Consider the following 22,352-nt stretch of genomic DNA (forward strand, 5'->3'; position numbering starts at 1 on the left):
CCTCCCCGTTTCCAGCTTCAGAAAAATATATAATAATAAAAAAAAAGTAACTAGATAACAAAGTAACCAAGAGATAGAGACTTTACCAGAATAAATTCAGGGGAGAGTAGAAGCTTTGGTCTAAGTCTACTGGGGCTATGGAACCTGTATTAAAGAAATAATTCAGGCCCTGGCCAGTTGGCTCAGCGGTAGAGCGTCGGCCTGGCGTGCGGAGGACCCGGGTTCGATTCCTGGCCAGGGCACACAGGAGAAGCGCCCATTTGCTTCTCCACCCCCCCCCCCTCCTTCCTCTCTGTCTCTCTCTTCCCCTCCCACAGCCAAGGCTCCATTGGAGCAAAGATGGCCCGGGCGCTGGGGATGGCTCCTTGGCCTCTGCCCCAGGCGCTAGAGTGGCTCTGGTCGCATCACTCCCTGGTGGGCAGAGCATCTCCCCTGGTGGGCAGAGCATCTCCCCTGGTGGGCGTGCCGGGTGGATCCTGGTCGGGCGCATGCGGGAGTCTGTCTGACTGTCTCTCCCCGTTTCCAGCTTCAGAAATTGAAGAATTAAAATAATAATAATAATAATAATTCAGAGAACCTACAGATCAGTTGGCCATGGAGAAAAATATTCCAACATGTTTGATTAGAACTTTAGAAACTGCATCTAGGTAGCCCCAAGGCAATTTGAATGTAAAGAGTTTAGTACCTAGGGAGAGGCTATGTCTTTTCATGATTTTTAACTCTTACTTTTTACCATGTTAATAGTGGTAAGCCAAATAAGTTTTCAAATGGAAGAGTATTTGTCATTTTCTATTAAAAACAATTATCTTGATATTTAGAGCTATAGTCCATACCTTAGCTGTCATCTCATATAGGTCCCCTTCCCCAGCTGCTCCTTTCTTTGGGATATTCATGTGGCTCTGGGAAAGCAATCTTCTCCTTTATCTCAGGAGATGGGGTATGTGGTCTAGGTTGAGCCTATCAGTGAATCAGTACCATGAACAAAATGAAAAGATAAATGAAGCCCTGGCCAGTTACTCAGTGGGTAGAGCATCAGCCCAGCATTTGGACATCCCAGGTTTGATTCCCAGTCAGGGCACACAGAAGAAGTGACCATCTGCTTCCCCTCCTCCCCCTTCTGTCCCTCTTACATTCCTGCAGCCAGTGGCTCGATTGGTTTGAATGTAGCCCCAGGGAACTAAGGGTAACTTGGTTTGTCTGAGCGCATCAGTCTCAGGCACTAAAACTAGCTCGGTACGTGAGTATTAGTCCCAGATGAAATTGCCAGGTGGATCTTGATTGAGGTGCATGCAGAGATCTGCCTCACTATCTCCCTTCCTCTTACTTTAAAAAAAAAAAAAGATAAATGAGAGCTTTTAGATCATAAAAGATAGGTATGATTGTGGCCTTAATATACAATGAGCTCTTACAAACTATTAAGAAAAAGACAACATCTCAAAAGAAGAATGGGTGGAGAACATGAAAAGGCAAAAAAGAGACAAAGGGATTCTATTGGTCAATTAAAATGAAAAGGGTCCAGTCTTGCTTGTAAGTAAAGTAATGCAAATTAACATAAAACCAGATGTTTCTATGCCTCCCAAATTGTCAAGAAATTTGAAACAGTATCTTGCATGGGTAAAGATGTGGGGGAAAAGCACCCTCATACAATAGTTGGCATTTAAAACAGTTCAAGCATACTGGAGAGCAATTTGTCATTAACTATAAAAAACAACACCTTAACACATGCAAATCACTTAACACAGTAATTTAATTTTTAAGACTTTATCTTAAGAAAATGAACCCAAATCACTCACAAAATTTATTGTAGAAGAATATTGAGTATAGCATTCTTTATAATATTGAACACTTGGAGATAACTTAAGTGTCCAATGTGAAGTATTGCATAAATTGTAATGTATACCTATAATGAAATTTATGCATCCAGTAAAAAGCAGATTATGGGCCCTGGCCGGTTGGCTCAGTGGTAGAGCATCAGCCTGGCGTGCAGAGGTCCCGGGTTCAATTCCTGGCCAGGGCACATAGGAGAAGCGCCCATCTGCTTCTCCACCCCTCCCCCTCTCCTTCCTCTCTGTCTCTCTCTTCCCCTCCCGCAGCCGAAGCTCTATTGGAGCAAAGATGGCCCGGGCCCGGGCGCTGGGGATGGCTCCTTGGCCTCTGCCCCAGGCGCTAGAGTGGCTCTGGTCACAGCAGAACAACGCCCTGGAGGGGCAGAGCATCGCCCCCTGGTGGGCAGAGCATCGCTCCTGGTGGGCGTGCCGGGTGCATCCCGGTGGGGCGCATGCGGGAGTCTCTCTGACTGTCTCTCCCCATTTCCAGATTCAGAAAAATACAAAAAAAAAAAAAAAGGCAGATTATGGAAAATGTCCTGACATCAGAAAATGCTGGTCATTGATTATTAAGTATATTTGCTCAGAAAGAAAGACTGGACAGTTACACAGAAAAATATTAATAATGGTGTTATCTTGGCAGTGGAATTACAATTCATTTTCTTCCTGGTAAGTTTTTAATATTTTAAATTAACCTCAATAAATACGGATTGCTCTTTCAGTCAGGATAAAAAATAAATTTAATATGAAAAGGGAGCCCAAAGTGAGTAATGAGAGCATAAGAGAAAACTTCATATTTTTCAATGAGATTCAAATCTTCTGATCCATATAAACTATATCCTAGGATACAAAAAGAACTTCCAGATATTATCATAGATATGCGACAAGGAACCATTGAGGATAGGAGAAGTACTGTAAGCCTGGAATTAGACAAATATACCAATTTTTAGAAAAGGGAAAGGTGAATCCCAGAACCTACACTAAGTTTAATTCACTTAGGAAAAGAAAGCTGGTATCAACAGGAGGCAGCATGGGTTCACACAAGTCCTTCCAAACTACGTTCACTTTCCTTGTCCCCCATATGCTTGCCATCACGTAATCCTCATCCCAGACTTGTCATTATTATCCCCATTACACAGAGGTTGAGCCTGAGGCCAGAGCTATCAAGTGACTTGCACAAGATACTACAGTTAGTCTAAAAGACTATGGACTATTGGTCATTCCTGACATTGGACTGAGGTTTCCAATGGAATCCTCACATACAGTATAATGAAACATAGAACAGGTTATTACACAGTATTTTTAGTTGGCTCAGCGGTAGAGCATCGGCCTGGCGTGCGGGGGACCCGGGTTCGATTCCCGGCCAGGGCACATAGGAGAAGCGCCCATTTGTTTCTCCACCCCCCCTCCTTCCTCTCTGTTTCTCTCTTCCCCTCCCGCAGCCAAGGCTCCATTGGAGCAAGGATGGCCCGGGCGCTGGGGATGGCTCCTTGGCCTCTGCCCCAGGTGCTAGAGTGGCTCTGGTCACAGCAGAGCGATGCCCCGGAGGGGCAGAGCGTCGCCCCTGGTGGGCATGCCGGGTGGATCCCGGTTGGGCGCATGTGGGAGTCTGTCTGACTGTCTCTCCCCATTTCCAGCTTCAGAAAAATGCAAAAAAAAAAAAAAAAAGAAGAAAAGCATTGTTTACCTGGAGGTTTCTAGTGGTAATAATAATCCTTAGCCACTTATTGAGTACCCAGTATAAGCAAAGTTCTGTGCAACAGTTCCTTCTATCACTTCAGTTCATCCTCCCTGGCAGACACAGGCACTGTCACCATCCTTGCTATGTAGGTGAGGAGACTCACGATGGTTAATTAATGCACTTGCTTCTGATTAGACAGCAAGTAAGTAGACAAGCTGAGACTTGTCACAGAAAATCTGTTTAAAAGCCCCTATGCTCAACCATTATACTAAAGTGTTTTTTTTTATGTTGTTCTTGTTGTTAGTTGACTTTAGAGAGAGAGAGAGGAAACAGAGAGAGAGAGAGAGAATATCATTCATTTATTGTTCCACTTAGTTGTGCATTCATTGGTCACTACCTGTATGTGCCCTGACCAGGGATCAAACCTGCAACCTTGGTATTTCTGGATGATACTTTAACAGGCTGAACTAACTGGCCAGGGCCTAAAAAGTGTGTTCTTTTGGTCTTTGACTCCTGTTCTGCTCAACTTTTTTCTTTTTCATTAAAAGGAAGGTTTATTAATCCTGCATATTTCTGCTAAGAATACAAAGCTCAGAGAACAGAAGAAAAGGAAGGCAAGAAAACCAACATTTATTGAGCTCTTCTAACATATTAGGTTCTGTACCAGCCTCTTCAAACCTCAGAACTACTTTGTAATGTAAGTAGGATAATCCCTATTTTCCCTGATAAGCAAGTTGAGACAGAGAGATCATGACATGTCCGAGATCACTAGGAATGCATGATAACATCAGAATTTGTATTTAGATCTGTCTGACTTCCAAGACTTTATTATTATTATTTTTTTACTACTGGCTAATGAAATCAAATGTAAAAATATAGTATTTATCAACCTGGAAATGCTGAGGTCACTGGTTCGAAACCCTGGGCTTGCCTGGTCAAGGCACATATGGGAGTTGATGCTTCCAGCTCCTCCCCACCTTCTCTCTCTCTCTCTCCCTCTCTGTCTCTGTCTCTCTCCCTTTCTCTCTCCTCTCTAAAATGAATAAATAAAATTAAAAAAAAAACCCACAAATCTTGATTATTTAAAAAATATATATATATAGTATTTAGTGCAGGGTAGGGGGTGGAATGCAAAACCCTGCAGTTGGCTTTAAAAAGCCAATGGTATAAATATGAGAACTGGGAGATAAGAGTCAACATTTCAAGTGAAAATGGTCTCAGGATTTGGGTTGATGGTGAAGTAGCATGAGTCAGTCGTGTTCCTGTCAGAACACTCAGTCTCAGATGGCATTCACAGAAGAGCTACGTACCGGAAAAGGGCGAGAAGGCTCCTGCCGGTGTGTGCGGTACTTGTACGAGAGGAAGAGGGTGGCGAGGAACTCTGAGCCCCACATTTTAAAAGGGACAGACTAGGCTGTGGCTCTCCAGAGGACAGTGGCCAGCTGATGGCAAAGTATACACCTCCAGACACGCAGGTACACAGACGTAAAGACTGGATTCTTTTACAAAAGTTAAACAAGTAAGAAAAAAACCCAAGAGGCAACTGAAAATTATTGTTAGCTGAAGGGCTGCTAGAAACAAGAAAGTCTTACATTGGCTGTGGCTCCAGAGAACAGAGAACTCTGGTTAGAGAGGCAGAGTTTGGCCAATAAATGGAAAACCAAAATATAAATGGCTTGCATATCTTTTTAGGCACTGAAGGCCAATGCTTCAGATGTAGCAGGTATTCAACAAATACATGTCAAACTGAATTAGGTGTTTAGTTGTTACTCAAAAAATGCAATGTGGTTGTCTCATGGGGTAGTAAGCTCCCAAGAGATGTTTGAGCAGAAGCTAGGTATTGTACTAAACACTCCCATCCCATTAAACAAAAATCCAACACTTTGGCCAACTCCACCTTCTCCCAAGCTATTACCTGTGTCCCTCACAGCCAAACTCCAATAAGAAGTCTTCACTCAATCTATTCCAGCTTGACTTCTAACTCTAGAAACTGCCCTTTGGATCTAATTCCCGAACTTAACTATACCACTCGTCCTACCCCCGAGAGAAGTGTTGGTCACTTCTTCTTTGAAGGTCTCTTCTCCTTTCACATGTAGACTCTACTCTGTCCCTTTCTCATGCTACCTCTCTGACTGCTCTTGCCTGGTCTCTCCCACAAGCCCCGCCCCCGACTCCGACTCCTCCTCTGACAGCTGCCTGCATGCTTTTTTTCAGGGTCCTGTTCTTGGCATTCTTCTCACTGTTTGATTCTCTCAGGATATCCCATTCATTCTGAGGACTTCGCTACTGTTGGGCACTGACTTCCGAACCAATCTATTCAGTCCAGACTTCCCTCCTGCCCTGCAGCCCTGTCTTCCGTTCACCACCAGCTATCCGCCAATCACTGCAGGCTTTAGGCTGCTGGCTTCTCATCGTCCCCTCCACACTTGCTCTTCTTCCCCTGCTTATCTTAGTTAATGTCATTACGCTCTAACCTCACCTCTCTCCCTCCTCTCTAACCCCTATCTAAAAAATAACTGTCATCAGTGCCCCCTCTGAATCTCCCATGGACTTGTCACTACTTTTCATCCCTTGATCCTTTCCTTAGACTACAACAGCAGCCTTCTGATCGGCTTTCCTGGCTTGAGTCCCCCCTTACTCTAGTTCAGACTTCACCCTGCTGCAAAAGTTTTATTTTTTTTATATGAATGATACCCCGCTCTCTCTCCTACTTAAGAATCTTTTTTTTTTTTTTTTTTTTTTTTTTGCGTTTTTCTGAAGCTGGAAACAGGGAGAGACAGTCAGACAGACTCCCGCATGCGCCCGACCGGGATCCACCCGGCACGCCCACCAGGGGCGATGCTCTGCCCACCAGGGGGCGATGCTCTGCCCATCCTGGGCGTTGCCATGTTGCGACCAGAGCCACTCTAGCGCCTGAGGCAGAGGCCACAGGGCCATCCCCAGCGCCCAGGGCATCTTTGCTCCAGTGGAGCCTTGGCTGCGGGAGGGGAAGAGAGAGACAGAGAGGAAGGCGCGGCGGAGGGGTGGAGAAGCAAATGGGCGCTTCTCCTGTGTGCCCTGGCCGGGAATCGAACCCAGGTCCTCCGCACGCTAGGCCGACGCTCTACCGCTGAGCCAACCGGCCAGGGCCTTAAGAATCTTTTATAATTACTTACTGTCTTCAGTATAAAGTCCAAATTCCTTAGCGGTAAATTGAGGTTCTTTGTGATAAGCTTACAACTTACCTTGTCTATCAGGGCTAGCCCATGCCATGTTTTGCCTCTTTTCTTTGAACAGAGTTGGGCTTTGCATACTTCCGTGCCTTTTCTCATCTTATTCCCCTAAGAATCTTCTCTCTCCTTGGCCAATGCATCTCCTCCTTCAGTGCCTAATCCAAATGTCGGTGCTCCAGATAAAGAACCCTCATCAGCTTCCAACTCAGACTGCAGGGGAAGAGATAGGGTACTTACAGCAATGGACTGGATGGGCAATTGTACAGTGGATGACCATGTCCCACAGCATCACCCCCCAAATTCAGAAGAACCCAACAAAAGAGACTTAAAAGGAACAAACAATGAGAGAGGAGAAAAGCCAGTGTGGGGATGAAGACGCCAAGTGAAAAAAAATGTTTCAACAGGAATGGAGTGATCATTAGTGACAAGAAGTTGCTGAGAGGACAGTAAGATGAGGATGGATAGTTGACCATTGGATTTGACAACACCAAGGTCATTGCAACCTTCACAGTTGTTTTTTCAGTGAGGTAATGGGGGACACAATGTTGGGTTGGCATCAAGAGAATCCGAAATGAGAAAGGTGATGTTTGTTGAATGGATGAAGTATTGGATAATTAAAAGAAATGATGTTCTAGAGAGGATTCTGTAATTGGTCAGCAACCAAAATAGATGAGTTATTCTGAACTCTTGACAATTTTCCAGATAGAAAACAAGATGTGATTTGGTGGCGCAAAGCTTTCCTCAAGAGATAAGGGAATTCAATGTAGGATTCCTGAGGCAGTCGGATTAGTCTGGGCCCTGGGGGAAGGTTCTGTATGAGTTCTCTAGTGGTTGCATTTTATCCTGTGACCCAGTTCATGAAGGCCTTCATGCAGGACTTCTCAGGGGCTTCACAGAAGAGCTGTCCCTTCTACTTGGGTGGAGGATTTTCAGAGCCTGTTTCCAGACATCTCTTGCTAATGTGGGGGTGCCAAGGAGCCCATAAGGCTGGCTCTCATTACTTTGAATCTGGGCAGCACCAAGTCTGAATGGTTGGGAAGAGGTGAACAGGAAAAATCTGACCCATCTAGCACAATGCATTTGAAAATGCTGTATTTGGAAGTATTTCTATATAAAATGTTCATACTGAAATAATAATACAGATGGGCTAAATGATCACCTATATATTTGATAACTAGTTAGGCTGTTCCCATCTGTCACTCCCTAGAATATAATTGTAATAAAGAATAGAGACCTTGGGTAGACCAGATTCACACTTTGATTTTGTGCTGTCTTCCATGGGATATTCTTCAAATAGTTTTAAAAGGCACGTGGGTGCCCAGAATACACAACCCCCCTCCTTCCTGACAGGCTCAGATCTAGGAGTGCCATCTCTGGAAGGTCTTCCTTACTGTCTCAGACAGCGACAGATCCCCTCTCAGCACCCCCAAACCATTTTCATGTGCAGTTTCACCTCTACACCCACCACACTGAAGTAGGGTTGTCTACTCTTCTGGCTCCCTCCATGAGCTGCGAGTTTCCTAAAGTCAGTGATTTTGTCTTCTTCCTGTTTTTATCTTTTGTATCTAGAATAGTGTTTATGCATTTGGGTCTTGCAAGTGATGCTTGTTAAATGGAGTATGAATGCTTGAGACTATGAATGAATGAGTGAGTGAGTGAGTGGATCAATGAATGAATACATGAAAAGATCAGAAAAATGTTCACCCCCAAATGGAAGCTAATACAAACATAAAAGTGTCAATGACTTTAGGTCAGGGGTCCCCAAACTTTTTACACAGGGGGCCAGTTCACTGTCCCTCAGACCGTTGGAGGGCCGGACTATAAAAAAAAACTATGAACAAATCCCTATGCACACTGCACATATCTTATTTTAAAGTAAAAAAACAAAACGGGAACAAATACAATATTTAAAATAAAGAACAAGTAAATTTAAATCAACAGACTGACCAGTATTTCAGTGGGAACTATGCTCCTCTCACTGACCACCAATGAAAGAGGTGCCCCTTCCGGAAGTGCGGTGGGGGCCGGATAAATGGCCTCAGGGGGCTGCATGCAGCCTGTGGGCCATAGTTTGGGGACCCCTGCTTTAGGTATACGCAGAATTTACGCACATAATGGTACTTTCGAAATCCAATCACGATGGCAAGATCATGGCAGCATAAGGCGTGTGAAGAGGGGAGTGACACACACCACTGACTGGTGCTATGGGTGGCACAAGATGGTGAGAATGGCTGATTAAAATCAGAGTCAAGTGGTAGGAATGGATTGCTTTTGCTCTAGATTTGGAAGAGAGATCTTATCTTCTGAGCACATGAATATTTTGGTTTTAGTGATTTCTCTTAAGCAAGGTTTGTTTTTATGTTTTTTTTTTTATTTTGAATTTAAGACTGAGATACAACTTAATAGACATGTTTATCGAAAGCATGGCTTCATTGTAAAAATTAAATAAACAGTGATTACACCTCTAAAATGGAAGTTACTTCGAACCAGTTATTTTATTCCCACGTGCCTCGGTTTCTTTCATGCATAATTTGTAAAATGATAATAGCCCTAGCCAATATTTACATTATAAAAGAGTTGTTACTGTAAATTAGATGGTATAAAATGGGTTATGATGTCTTCTTTGAAAGACAAGCACTATACACAAATGAGGTGTTATTATTTGGTTTTTCCTTTTCTATCTTGTTAAATGAGAATTAGGTGAAAACTCCACTTTCAGCGCTATCCAGTGGGTAAATGATTATTGACTTGAGTGAGATGAAGAAAAAAAATCTTCCGCTGTAAGCTCAGTTCATGCAGCCTAGCTAGTCTATGCACAAGGCAAAATTATTGTATTTATTTGTGATGTTTACCACTATCCTTTATTCCTCTTTGTGCTCAAATCACAAAGTAAAGACGGGTAAGCCTTTCAGTTCAGTCACAGTGTGCACTTTGGAGGACATAAATATCTTGGAATGATTACATGGTAGAAATAACGTTTCAACTAATCAAGCCGTGCAGCCAGTTTTGTTATCGATTTAGGGCCTAAATGCTTCAAGTTCTGGTCCTGAGGCTTGGGATCGCTATCATTGTAACCTTTTGAAATTAGTTACTGCCAATGCTTCTGCGCCTCCAGTTAGCACTACACAAGTCAGAGCTTTCCTGCCTTCTTGGAATACAGGACTCCAATAGCAGCATAGGAGTTGTGAAAATAAGGTTTTGGGGAATTGTTGTGAATGTCAGAAACTTTCCTTTGTCTCATGGAGGCATGAATGCCAGTGGGAGGATTCAGGATAACGGAGCTGGTGGGGGTGTACACACTTGTCCAGCATAATTGCACCTGGCCTCTCTGTATGCATAACAGGTTCAGCCCATTTCTAGTTCATGGACCCTATTCTTGGACCGCCCCTGCTCCTCTTCCTTCTCCAAACCCCTTACCGTGTTCATCCATAATGTCTTGGCTCACCTTCACTCCTTAGGACTAACCTTCAGCCTTGCTTGCAGTCGTGGTCATCTGTTTTCCACCTGACCCATTTATTTTGGCTTCTGGATTCTGCTGTCAGAGAGGACTCTTGCCTGAATAGTTGCCTGGCCAGCTGTGGGGCCAGCTGCCTGCTTCAGACTCCAAGGTGACCATGCTCCTGCTCTGACTGTCCCAACACATGAACTATGAACTATGGAACTATAACAATCTGTGAGCAACGGTGACAGTTGTTTCTGACCAGATGTTTACCGGTGAAGATCACTTCGTTGGTGTGCTGCTCAGAGAGGTGGGCTGCTCAGGTGAATCTTCATGCACCATGTGGGCGGCCTTGGGTCCAGGAAGCCTGTGTGGCCCGGGAAACCTAGTGATGGAGTGAGTGCAGAGGAAGGCTTGGGAGGACAACACGGAAGGCAGATCTGGTATACAGTTTTAGCCACATTCAGCACTGGTCGGGGGACAACTGTCCAACACACAAGCCATGCCTACCAAGAGCATTGCCATCTACTCAATTAAGCTGATGTCGAGGTGGTGAGGGAGTCTTCATGGTGGCCCCAATTTCCCATCATTGGGCAAAAAAATCCAAGGATTACGGCTTTCACTTTTAAGGCAAACTTTTAAAAGCAGTTGTCTATAGGCCCTGGCTGGGTGGCTCCATGGATAAAGCGTCATCCCTGCACACCGAGGTCACAGGTCAGATTCCTGGTCACGGCACATAGGAGAAGCAATCAATGAGTACATAACTAAATGGAACACCTAAATGGAATAACTAAGGGGAACGACGCACTGATGCTACTCTCTCTCTCTCTCAATCAATGAAATTTTTTTTTTAAATAAAAAAAAACAAAACAAATAGTTGTCTACATTCACTGGTTCCATTTGTTCAAATTGCTGTGACATGGCTCCTGCCCCCACTGATCCACATCTGCCTAACAGGCTAAGTATCTTCTTGGGGTTCACCCCACGGGTACTTCTCAGTTTGTTTGTTTTCTTGATTTCTTGATCGCATCCACGTTTGTTGACCATGGTCTACTTGAAACGTGCTCGCCCCTTGTCCTCTGTGACACTTGACTCTTCCTGTTTCCCTCCTATCCCTCTGGCTGCACCTTCTCACTCTCTCTTTTTGGGATCCTTTCTCTGCCCATCCTATAAGCTTTGGGGTTCCCCTGGATTCTTTCCTGGGCCCATTTCTCTTCCCTGACATTCGCCCAGGGTTTCTCTTCTATCCCTGTGGATTCTATTGTTGTCTTGTACTGATGTTTTCTCAATTGTATCCTCAGACTTCTCGATCAAACCCCCACTGCGGCCCTGCAAACATTCCCCAGGAACCAAACCAAACACCACCAAGGCTGAACCTGTCCCCTTCTCCCCCAAATCTCCTCTATTCTGTATTTTTACTGTCTCATTGAGTGATAGCATTGTCCACACAGCTGTTCGTGTCAAAAATCTGAGCAGCAGGCCCTGGCCAGTTGGCTCAGCGGTAGAGCGTCGGCCTGGCGTGTGGGGGACCCGGGTTCGATTCCCCGCCAGGGCACATAGGAGAAGCGCCCATTTGCTTCTCCACCCCCCTCCTCCTTCCTCTCTGTCTCTCTCTTCCCCTCCCGCAGCCAAGGCTCCATTGGAGCAAAGATAGCCCGGGCGCTGGGGATGGCTCCTTGGCCTCTGCCCCAGGCGCTAGAGTGGCTCTGGTTGCAGCAGAGCGACGCCCCAGAGGGGCAGAGCATCGCCCCCTGGTGGGCACAGCGTGGCCCCTGGTGGGCGTGCTGGGTGGATCCCGGTCGGGCGCATGCGGAAGTCTGTCTGACTGTCTCTCCCCGTTTCCAGTTTCAGAAAAAAAAAAAAAAATACAAAAAAAAAAAATCTGAGCAGCAATCTTGACGTCCTCCCCCTTAAAACACAAACATTCAAGCAATCGCAGATTTCCATGGAGTCATCCCTTTCCACGCATGGCACGTGCGGTCGTGAATAACTGGGTCCCACGCACCTTCCAGGAGCATGTCTGACCACCCTGCCTCCACGGTGCGGAACGGTTTTTGATGCTCAGGTGCACCGCATACACTGCCATTTCTGTCACCTCCAAAATGTGCATCCACTGAAGGAAGCCTGCCTCGCTGCGTTATCGGACGGGCTCCTCTACACCCTGTACATGTTCCCGTAGCAGTCGCTAACTTCCAATCCTCCCATAGTCTGAGTCACGTGACTCTCTTAGAGCTCTGGGTACTTTCCTCTTCGTGACACACAGCTGTCACAGAGCTGCCTTTTCTGTTTCTATCTAGTCTTCTACTGTAAGCTCTCTGTAAGCAAAGGCCATATTTATCTCATTGACCTTTGCATTCCAAGCACCAACAAAATATTTGGTACAAAACAGATGCCCAGTGAAGGAATGAATGAATAGAAATGCCAAAATGTCAGGATATGGACACAACCTAAGTGCCCATCAATAGATGACTGGATAAAGAAGATGCGGTACCTATCTACTGGGATATTACTCAGCTGATAAAAAGAACGAAATCTTACCATCTGCGACAACGTGGATGAACCTAGAGAGTGATGCTAAGGGAGAGGAGTCAGACAGAGAAAGACAAATGCCTTATGATTGCACTTATATGTGGAATCTACAAACCAAGATAAATGAACAAACAAGACAGAAACAGACTTGTAGATGCAGAGAACAGACTGATGGTAGCCAGATGGGAGATGGGTTGGGTGGGGCTGGATGAGAAAGGTCAGGGGCCAAGAACTGCAAATTAGTAGTTACAAAATAGTCACAGGGATGTAAAGTACAGCACAGGGAATACGGTCAATAATATCGGAATAACTAGGCATGGTGCCGGGTGGGCACTAGACTCATTGGGGTGGATCACTTTGTAAATTATATAAATATTTAATCACTCCATGATGTGGTACACTTGAAAATAATATAAAATAATATTTAGTACCAACTTTAATTGAAAAAAGTCTCATTGTGAGCATATAAAAGAAATTTCCAATCAGAGGGTACAATTAGGATTTTACTAAACAAAGATTTATCAACTTCCTCTAATACAAAAAGAATTCAAAGATTATCTAAAACTATTCAGAAGGATGTATTAACATTAGAATCATGAACAAAGAGTAGGTAATAGCAGTAGATTTCAAATCTGTCCTTCATGGCCTTCTTTTCCAGAGTTCAAAATCCAGACTCTCTGGGCGTGTTTGGGGTCACCCAAGTGTTCCATCCTTCTGACTTTTCCATAAACGACCGGATTCAAAACCCACTCCACACTTGAGAACATGGGGAATGGAATAAGGTAAGAGTTAGCTTTTCTGTTTTTTCCTCTATTATTTGATCTTCAACGATATACTTGTAGAGCAATAATTTTAAAATTCTTTCTCTGGAGTCTTCACTGGGTGGTGTGACTGGCTTCCTTCCTGGGTTAGCAGGTCTCATAATGTTTGAATATCCTATGCATGTGAAAAAATGTTGTGAAGTCTCTTAAGGAATTATGTCTTTTCAACTTCTTTTAAATTTCACAATTATTTAAATTCTTCACTGCTAATCTCTTGATTCCCCCCCCCCCCCCCAATCTAACTGCACATAGAGAAAAGTGAGTTTTGAGAACTCACAAAGACTCGCTGCCCACTCCAGGACACCTTTCGGGCCAGATAGACAGTAAGAATGCAGGATGTGAGCAAGGCAACCACACTTCAAAACAACTCTGCGTTATCCATACCACCTCTGGACAACCCTCACTCCATCCCCACAATTAACTCTCTCTAGACCCTTACCTGCTGTGGTTTTTCATTTAACAAAGCTTAGTATTGTGTATTTATCTCCTTATTTGTTTATGTTTTATCCCCTCTGCTAGAATGTAAGCTTCATGAGGGCAGGGAGTTTGGGTTTTGGTTTAGTTTTCTTTTTACTACTATATATATGCTTAACATATGGTACATGGTGGTACTCAATAAATAGTTGATTAAATAAATGATGTCTTAAAAACTTTTTAAAGAGATTGATGCCCATCTAGATCTCTAGGGATCTATGCAAGTCTGGTTTGCAGCCTTGCCCTCTACCAATATTTTATTGATGATGAAGATGATAACACTGATGGCATACTGAACAGATCTAGGGGTGACACAAAACTAGAAAGAATCACGAATAAGTTGGATGATACAGACAAGATTACCTTCCCCTGCAAATCCTGACAAAATACAATCATGACTCACATTTGACAATATGAAGTCGATGATGGGTACAAATATTAAGCACTCAAAGGTCCCAAAATTCAATTGCTCAAGTATAAGTAGAGGGCGAGATGACCCACAATTGCTCACATAGGAAGATTTTAGCTCCTGTCAATTATGAGTAGATGATGAATCGACACAGCGGGATGTAGCTTCCAAAAAAAAAAAAAAAATCAATCTTTTGTTGTATTAATAGAACAGTAGTGTTCAAGTGGCAAAGTAGTTCTCTAGCATCCACTGGTTGATCAGGCCACATTTGTGCTATTTTATGAATTCTGATCTTTAGCCTTTAAGAGAAACATTGATAAAAGATTTTTCAAGAAGAATAAAAAGGATAATAAAGGATTGGGTAATCAGTGTTGTATCAAAAATGATTAAAGGAACGAAGGCTGTCTGTGGGTGTCTGAGGAGGAGGGTGATGGCTAGGGCTCTTCTGCAGAGAAGAGATTAGATTTCTTCTGGAGAATCCCAAATGACAGATTAAGGGCCTGTGATGCAAGCATGTATATTACAACCCACTGGAATTTTCAACAATTCAATTTTCCCAGCAATCAGTGGACAGCTGCTAGAGGTTGTAGAAGATGGGCATTCATGCCCCACTTGCTGAATATATTTGCGATGGAAGTTCAAATACTGGGGTATTGGATTGGGTCAATCATGTATGAGTGCTTACTATTTGGTAGATACTATAAGAAGCAATTAATAAAGGTTGCCATTTTTAGTACATCAATCTTCTTAGCTCCATCCTATGGATGAAATAAGTGAGGTTTAAAGGGGTTAAGTAACTTGTCCAAGGTCTTATACTTTGTCCAAAACAGAGCAAGAATTTGAACTTAGAGCTTTGATCTTGATTATTCTATAAGGGCTCCCACTTCTAAAAATTCATTTTGTTCCCACCCTGAGACTATATTTGAAGCTTATGATCTCCAGTTGTAAATGATTCTGTGGTAAATAGGTCCTTCCAATACAATTTGAGGGAATTAAATTAGCCTAGGCACTTGCCACTTGTGGTCCACTATAGGGAGCCCAGCATAGGGACCTGGCACAAAACGCATGCTCTACAATTATTTACTAAGTAAAAGGAATGAGTGGATCCAGCCATACAAGCTGCATTAGAAATGACAGAATCTCGATATATTGTGGCTGAAGAAGAACAAATACATTTTGGGGTGGTCTACTGAGGACACTTGGCAGAAAGTGATAATCCATCATTCATGGCAAAAGCCTTGCGAATGCCTGCTCAGTCATTTGGACAACATTCATTTAAACAGATATTTATTGAGTACCTGTCCTGTACCAGGTATGTCCAACGTGCCGAGGGTGCAGAGGTGAATCAGAGGATGCACTGTTAGAGGGGGAGATGGACAGGTAAGCAAATTCTTATGATACAGTGTGATGAGTGCTACAGCAGGTGCGTGTGCACGCGCACACGTGCGTACTACCTGTGCATGTGTATGTTTTAAGTATATAGAAGACAGAGCAGAAAAGAACTAATTCTAGTTTGTTGAAACAGTTGTCTTATACTTGATCATGTTCTTAAAATGACTGTCCATATGTTGTATGAGTTTATTCAGTCTTCGTAAAGAGCATGTGAAGTTGTGATCTGTAATGCTAGTGGTTGAGGCCAGGCAAGTTCGCACTGAATTCGGGCAGGTGGTAGAGGAACTGTGGAGCCAGAAAGCATCGGGCCATATCTGTTTATCTGAGGATCACAAAGAGAAGTGAGCAAATAAACAAAAGAAAACCTGCTTTTCTCAGTGAAGGGGGAGGGATCAGGAAAACTGCACCTCACAGTGGCGGGAAAGCAATCTGGGAGAATCACCCCTGAGGGAAAGCACTCATAGCCTTACATAGACTATACACATGTGGTGCTGCCACGTGCTCACTCACTAATCAGGCGAAGTGCTTACAGCTGGTAAACCAGCGAGCTAAGCCTAACACAGCTGTTTCCCTTTTTGTACAAAAGAAGAAATGGAGCCTTGCAGAGTAGGTGAATTCCCCAAGGCCATGCGGCTAGTGATATTGATCATTGACATTTATTGAGTGCTGAGGATACCTGAGGCTCTGTTCTAATCCCTATTAAGACTTTTAATCTTCACGACAATTCTCCAAGGTCATTGTTGATATTCTTGCTGTTTTACAAATGAGAACACTGAGGCACAGGTTTAAATACATTGCCTAGAGTCACATAGCTAGAAAGTGGCATCAGTAGGCACAGACCCACTGCACTAAACTGCCTTTAACTGGTGCCCTAAAGAGCTGGGTTTCACACTTGGATTCTGACTCCCGAGTTCAGCTTCCTTGCAAGAGACCTTGCTCTTTAGCAATATCGCATCCAAATGGAAAGAAATGGTTGGTGTGTGCATGGATACAAGGAGAGGTTGCATAGGTTGGGCATCATTGAAGTGTTTGGGATAGGTACGGTATAATCTCTAGAGTGAGCATTAGCTGTGTCTGCAGGATTGTTCATGGCAGCCAGAATATGGCTTTTTGTTCTCCGTATCAGCAGTCTGGGCTTTAGGGACGAAGATTTGTTACCCATGTGGACAAGCCACCCAACACTTACCCTGCCATCTTTTAAAATCTTGCTTGAATTTTTCTAAAAGAAGATAAGATGTAAAGCATAAAGAATGAAACGAGTTAGCTCCGGGTGATTTGCTCAGTCAGTTAGAGTGTCGTCCTGAAACACCAAGGTTGTGGGTTTGATCTCCAGTCAGGGCATATTTGGGAAACAAGCAATGAATGCACGACTGAGTGGAACAACAAAGGAATGCTTCTCACTCAGTCTCTGTCTTTCTCTCCTTTCCTCTCTCTCTAAAATGAATCAATAAAATAAAGAAAAATGAAATAAATTATATGCAATACCTAAAATATAAGCAAGAACAGAGATAGAGAAAAGCAAAAACAAAGCACATAATTGCTTAAATTGTCCCAGGATTCTCTCCATAATAAAAACTCTCATACTGAAAAGTATAGTAGTTCACCCTAGTATTATTGTGCCTTAAGGATTCAGTTGAGTTGGCTCTGTAGCAAATCTGAGAAAGAATTGGTTATTAAGATGAATGAACTAGATGACCCTGCCCTCAGTAATGTGTATGCAATAACATGAAGTATGCAATCAACCCTACTGCATTTTTAAAACATCCATCTCCCCATAATTGTTGGAGATTCGGTCATTTTAAAATCAACTGCCAGCTGGGGTTTCTGTGGCAGGAAGGGTCAATGTTCTCTAGCATTCAAGGCAGGTGGGGTGTTTTGGTTTTGTTTGGTTTTTAGACTTCTGTTTAGTCACATATAGAGACCTAGTATATTCAACTGATTATCTCGGCCTTTGTGTTTATGGATTTCTGTTTTCTTGGCTTCAGGTCCTTGGAAACATTTGTTTCGATGGTGGCAGGAGAGTTAGTCATGCTTTATTTTTGTTGTTTCTATTTATTTTTAAGATCCTTTAGTTCAAGTCTACTTCCAAGGTATTGTGTAACTGTCTTAATGTCTCTCCACAAATAAAATATTCCAGTAGTAACTTCTAGCACAACTTTATAGGAAAGGTTAATAATTTGATGCCTAGTTTCTGCCCACCAGCATCATTCTGTAGCATTAGAAGCCAGAACAAGAGTATGCATTGGAAAATTCTGTTTGAAATTTATAATGGGACTTAGCATTTAACATGTGAAATTTCAAGTTTCTTAGACCAATTATTTTTGAGTTACCAAGCAGCCAAATTCTTATAAACATATTTTCCCCTTTTCATTACTGAGTCAACAAAAGCTGGAAAATCATTTTCTCACATGTTCCGTTCTTCAACTCAGCCTGAAGGTAAATTTCTTTTTTAAAAACCACAGCCCAAACAAACAGTTTTTCATGAAGTTATGAGTAAATGAATAGAGTGGGCCTACTGGCATTTGGGATGCACGTCTAATTAGAACTCTCAGTTTTTCAAACATATAATTTACCAAAGTTGGGGTTTTTAATTCTTAGCCTTGAGTCCATTGGGATGAAACAAGTGACCCTTGATGGAAATATGTCAAGAATCAGCTTTCTCAGGTTGACTTTCAGTTCGCTGGTCACCAAATCAAAAGTGCTGATTCTGAGGCTTACAGATGTCTGCATCCTCTAGATTTGTTAAAGGACCAAGGCAGATCAAAGCTCTGCTTTGCTGCTTTGAAGACCAGATGCCCTATTCCTTCCCCTTGATGTGTCTTGGTTGGTTTCTTCATGAGAGTGGTTCCATCTCAGCAGGCACCATCTTTGCTACAATATGAAGCATTGTACTTTCTGTGCATCTTCCAGCACGTAAGGGAGGCAGGGAACCCTGATTTTAGAATGAGATAGATGATGATCAGCCTTCAAACTGACTTCATGTACTTTCTAGTGCAAAGCTTGTTAGGCACCAAGGACTGCTACAAATGCTCTCAGTCACCAATGCTTGTGAACTTGAAAGTGGTGACACAGATTTGCAATCAACTAGATTAGTATGTGACCTTGAACAAGCAACTCACAGGGTTCTTGTTTGCAATAAATCATTGAGATCGTGTATGAAAATACTTAGCCCGAAGCCTGGCACATAGGTGCAAATGCAGATTGAATTTTTGTAAAGCACACAACAACTCATGGAACCTCAAATAGACAGATGGGCCCAAATCAACATTATCTGCCTTTAGTCATTTTTAAATTTTTTATGTTAATTTTTCCCCCATTGATTTGAGAGAGAAAGAGAGGAAGAAGAAGAGAGGGGTGGGGGAAAGGAAAGACAGAGCCAGAAGCATCAACTCATGGTTCCATTTACTTGTCCATTTAGTTGTGCACTCATTGGTTGCTTCTCACACATGCCCTGAACTCATAAACTCAGCATGCAGGGACAATGTTCTATCCACTGAGCCACATGACCAGGGCCCTTTAGCCATTTTTTTTCTTTCTTTTTTTTTTATTTTTATTTTTGTATTTTTCTGAAGTTGGAAACGGGAATCTGACTCCTGTATGCGCCCGACCAGGATCCACCCGGCATGCCCACCAGGGGGTGATGCTCTGCCCATTTGAGGCGTTGCTCTGTTGCAACCAGAGCCACTCCAGCACCTGAGGCAGAGGCCTCAGAGCCATCCTCAGCGCCCGGGCCAACTCTGCTTCAATGGAGCCTCGGCTGCAGGAGGGGAAGAGAGAGACAGAGAAGAAGGAGAGAGGGAGGGGTGGAGAAGCAGATGGGCGCTTCTCCTGTGTGCCCTGGCCGGGAATCAAACCCGGGACTCCTGCACACCAAGCTGACACTCTACCATTGAGCCAACTGGCCAGGGCTAGCCATTTTTTAAAATCAGAAAATTTCACTTCCAAATGAATAACTACATGTATCAATGATTTTGTTTTAAAGTCTACATTCAGAACAAAATGTTACTTCAATAATAATCATCTGCTCATATATTTAATAAGAGGAGCTGACTATGGTTTCTTTAGAAGAAAATTACATGTGAACAAAGAAGGAAAATTGGATAAATGTCTTTCTTTCAAAATAAATGTAGAAGGGACCGTTACCTGATTAAAGAAGATTCAGATGATGATATAATTATCTCTATATGTGACTTAAAATATACTTGTTTTTATGACTTGGTTTAAAGTTTTACTGATCTTAAAGGACTAATTTTCTCAGAATTGAATGACAAACCCTACAGTATCCCTATCAGCTATTAATATACTAAAAATACCCATTAACAATCTTTTTCTTAAATTGCATCTACTGTCATGGCCTTACTTCTATTCCAGTGACACAAAAGGAGTTATTTAGACTCCTTGTTCTCGCTGCATATTAGAAAGCAGAAGGCAGAAGCATTCACCCGACCCACTTCACTATGAAGAAAGGACTCTTCCCCAGCTGCCAGGAACTGACAGTGTAGTAAAATTACAAGAAAATTGTGTTAAGAAACCTGGTCTCATCTGCAAATTATTGGACTGAAACCTGAGGTGCTAAATTTCAACACAAAGGTGACTTTGGAGGAGAAAGTTTATGCCAAACCGGAGCAGTTGTTTTTGTGTTATGTAAGAAGGAGAAAAAAAAACACGTTAACTGTTTACTCCTAAGCTATAATTTTAAGATTATTCTGTTACCCTAAATGACAGAATTTATAAACTTCCAATGTTGCTTTCAAGTTACATTTGCATAAAGTAGTATCTGTACCTACTCAAAACAAAAGATAATTAAATATTAAGTAATTTTGCCTTGCCCGACTGTATTTAAAGGATGCAAAGTCATTTTATCCACTGTGTCAGAAGGGAATTCTAGTTGAATTGTGAAAATGGTAGTGTTGAACAGCTAAAAGATTTTTCTTTTTAAATAACTTCTTAGATTATGAAAAAAATATGATCTCACTTATAGGTAGAATCTAAAAATAATAATAATAATAATGAGTAAACAGAACAGAACAGAAACAGACACATAGGTATAGAGAACCAGCTGATGGTTGCCAAATGGGAGGGGACAAGGAGATGAGGATAAAATAAAATTAAAAAAATATAGAATAGCCTGACCAGGCGGTGGCGCAGAGCGTCGGACTGGGATGCGGAAAGATCCAGGTTCGAGACCCTGAAGTCGCCAGCTTGAGCGAGGGCCCATCTGGTTTGAGCAAAAAAAAAGCTCACCAGCTTGAGCCCAACGTCGCTGGCTCAAGCAAGGGGTTACTTGGTCTGCTGAAGGCCCACGGTCAAGGCACATAAAAAAAAAAAAAAAATATATATATATATATATATATATATATATATATATAATATATACAGTACAGTAAAACAAAAAAATAAAAATCACCAAATAATCCATCATTCTATGATCCAGAGATAATTGCTGTTAACATTTTGTTGTATTTCTTTATAGTGGGTGTTTATACATACACACACACACACACACACACACACACACCAAAATACCCATTACATATAAATGCATATTTATATTTTATTACAGAAAATTTAAAGCATAGACAAAAGTAGGCAAGGAGCCCCATGTACTCATCAACCCATGATAGCCAACCCATGAATACCTCTTCCTCCTCCCCACTTATCTTATTTTAAAGCAAATTCCAGAAATTTTATCATCGCATCATTGAAATAAATATTTCACTATGAATCTCTAAAAGATAAAGACTTTTTAAAACATAACTATCATCACATCTAAACTAATTAGTAATATTTTAATGATATAAAATATTCAATGTTCAAATTTTCAATTATCTCATAAATGTTATCATTCATTTTTATAGCTTGTTTGAAGTAGTATCCAAATAAAGTTCACATGCAAAGCTAAGCTTAGTTGCTTTGTCTGTAAAATCTTTTAAAATATATATATGGGTTTCCACTGTAATATATACACATACTTGCAATTTATTTGTTGAAGGAATCAAGTCGTTTGCCCAACAGAACTTCTCACAGCCTGGATTTTACTCATGACATCCCCAGGGTGTAGTTCAACATGTTCTTCTGTCTCCTGTGTTTCTTAAAACTATCTATTGACTATCAGATTCAGACTTTATTTTTTGCAAGACTGTTTTACAGTTATGTGTTTTGCCATTGGGAAGTACATAATGTGTAACAATCTCTTCTTTTATGATGTTGCCTAGATTAAGGATTGCAAAATAGTGATATTTTAATTCTATTATTCCTTGAGTTGATTTTCTGGCATGTGCCCATGGTGGCCAAATAGGTGTTTTGTTATTTGCTTTTGTTTTTTAATTTTCCTTTGATTGAACTCACTAATTGAAACACTGTAATTCAATACATTTTGTTTATTATTCTTATTAATGTTGAAGTAATCCCTAATTGGCCTGTGGTAGGTAGTATAGTCAAATTTGCTCCTGAATTCTTTTGACATGACCCTAGTAGTTTTTGATAACTCCTTGCTATTTGGTATGATAAGATGGTCTAGGCTCATTTTGTATAATTCCACATACTAAAAGTCTATTGATATTTAAGGA

The 22,352-nt window shown here is 42.1% G+C and overlaps 1 protein-coding gene across 3 annotated transcripts in view; it reads left to right on the forward strand.

The window, feature by feature from the left end:
- Positions 1 to 22,352, forward strand: part of MKLN1 (muskelin 1) — a 324,611-nt gene that overhangs the window by 11,998 nt on the left and 290,261 nt on the right. Inside the window, exons 2-4 of one of the 3 annotated variants that reach the window (XM_066362718.1) lie at positions 4,056 to 4,204; positions 13,346 to 13,469; positions 15,704 to 15,771. In XM_066362718.1, the coding sequence (XP_066218815.1) occupies positions 15,764 to 15,771 (8 nt within the window). In that variant the 5' untranslated portion in view covers positions 4,056 to 4,204; positions 13,346 to 13,469; positions 15,704 to 15,763. The remainder of the gene's footprint in view (positions 1 to 4,055; positions 4,205 to 13,345; positions 13,470 to 15,703; positions 15,772 to 22,352) is intronic. The other 2 variants (XM_066362717.1, XM_066362716.1) reach the window with 2 other exon arrangements.

Source organism: Saccopteryx leptura, chromosome 2 (genome assembly GCF_036850995.1).
Source record: "Saccopteryx leptura isolate mSacLep1 chromosome 2, mSacLep1_pri_phased_curated, whole genome shotgun sequence".
NCBI classification, from domain to species: domain Eukaryota; kingdom Metazoa; phylum Chordata; class Mammalia; order Chiroptera; family Emballonuridae; genus Saccopteryx; species Saccopteryx leptura.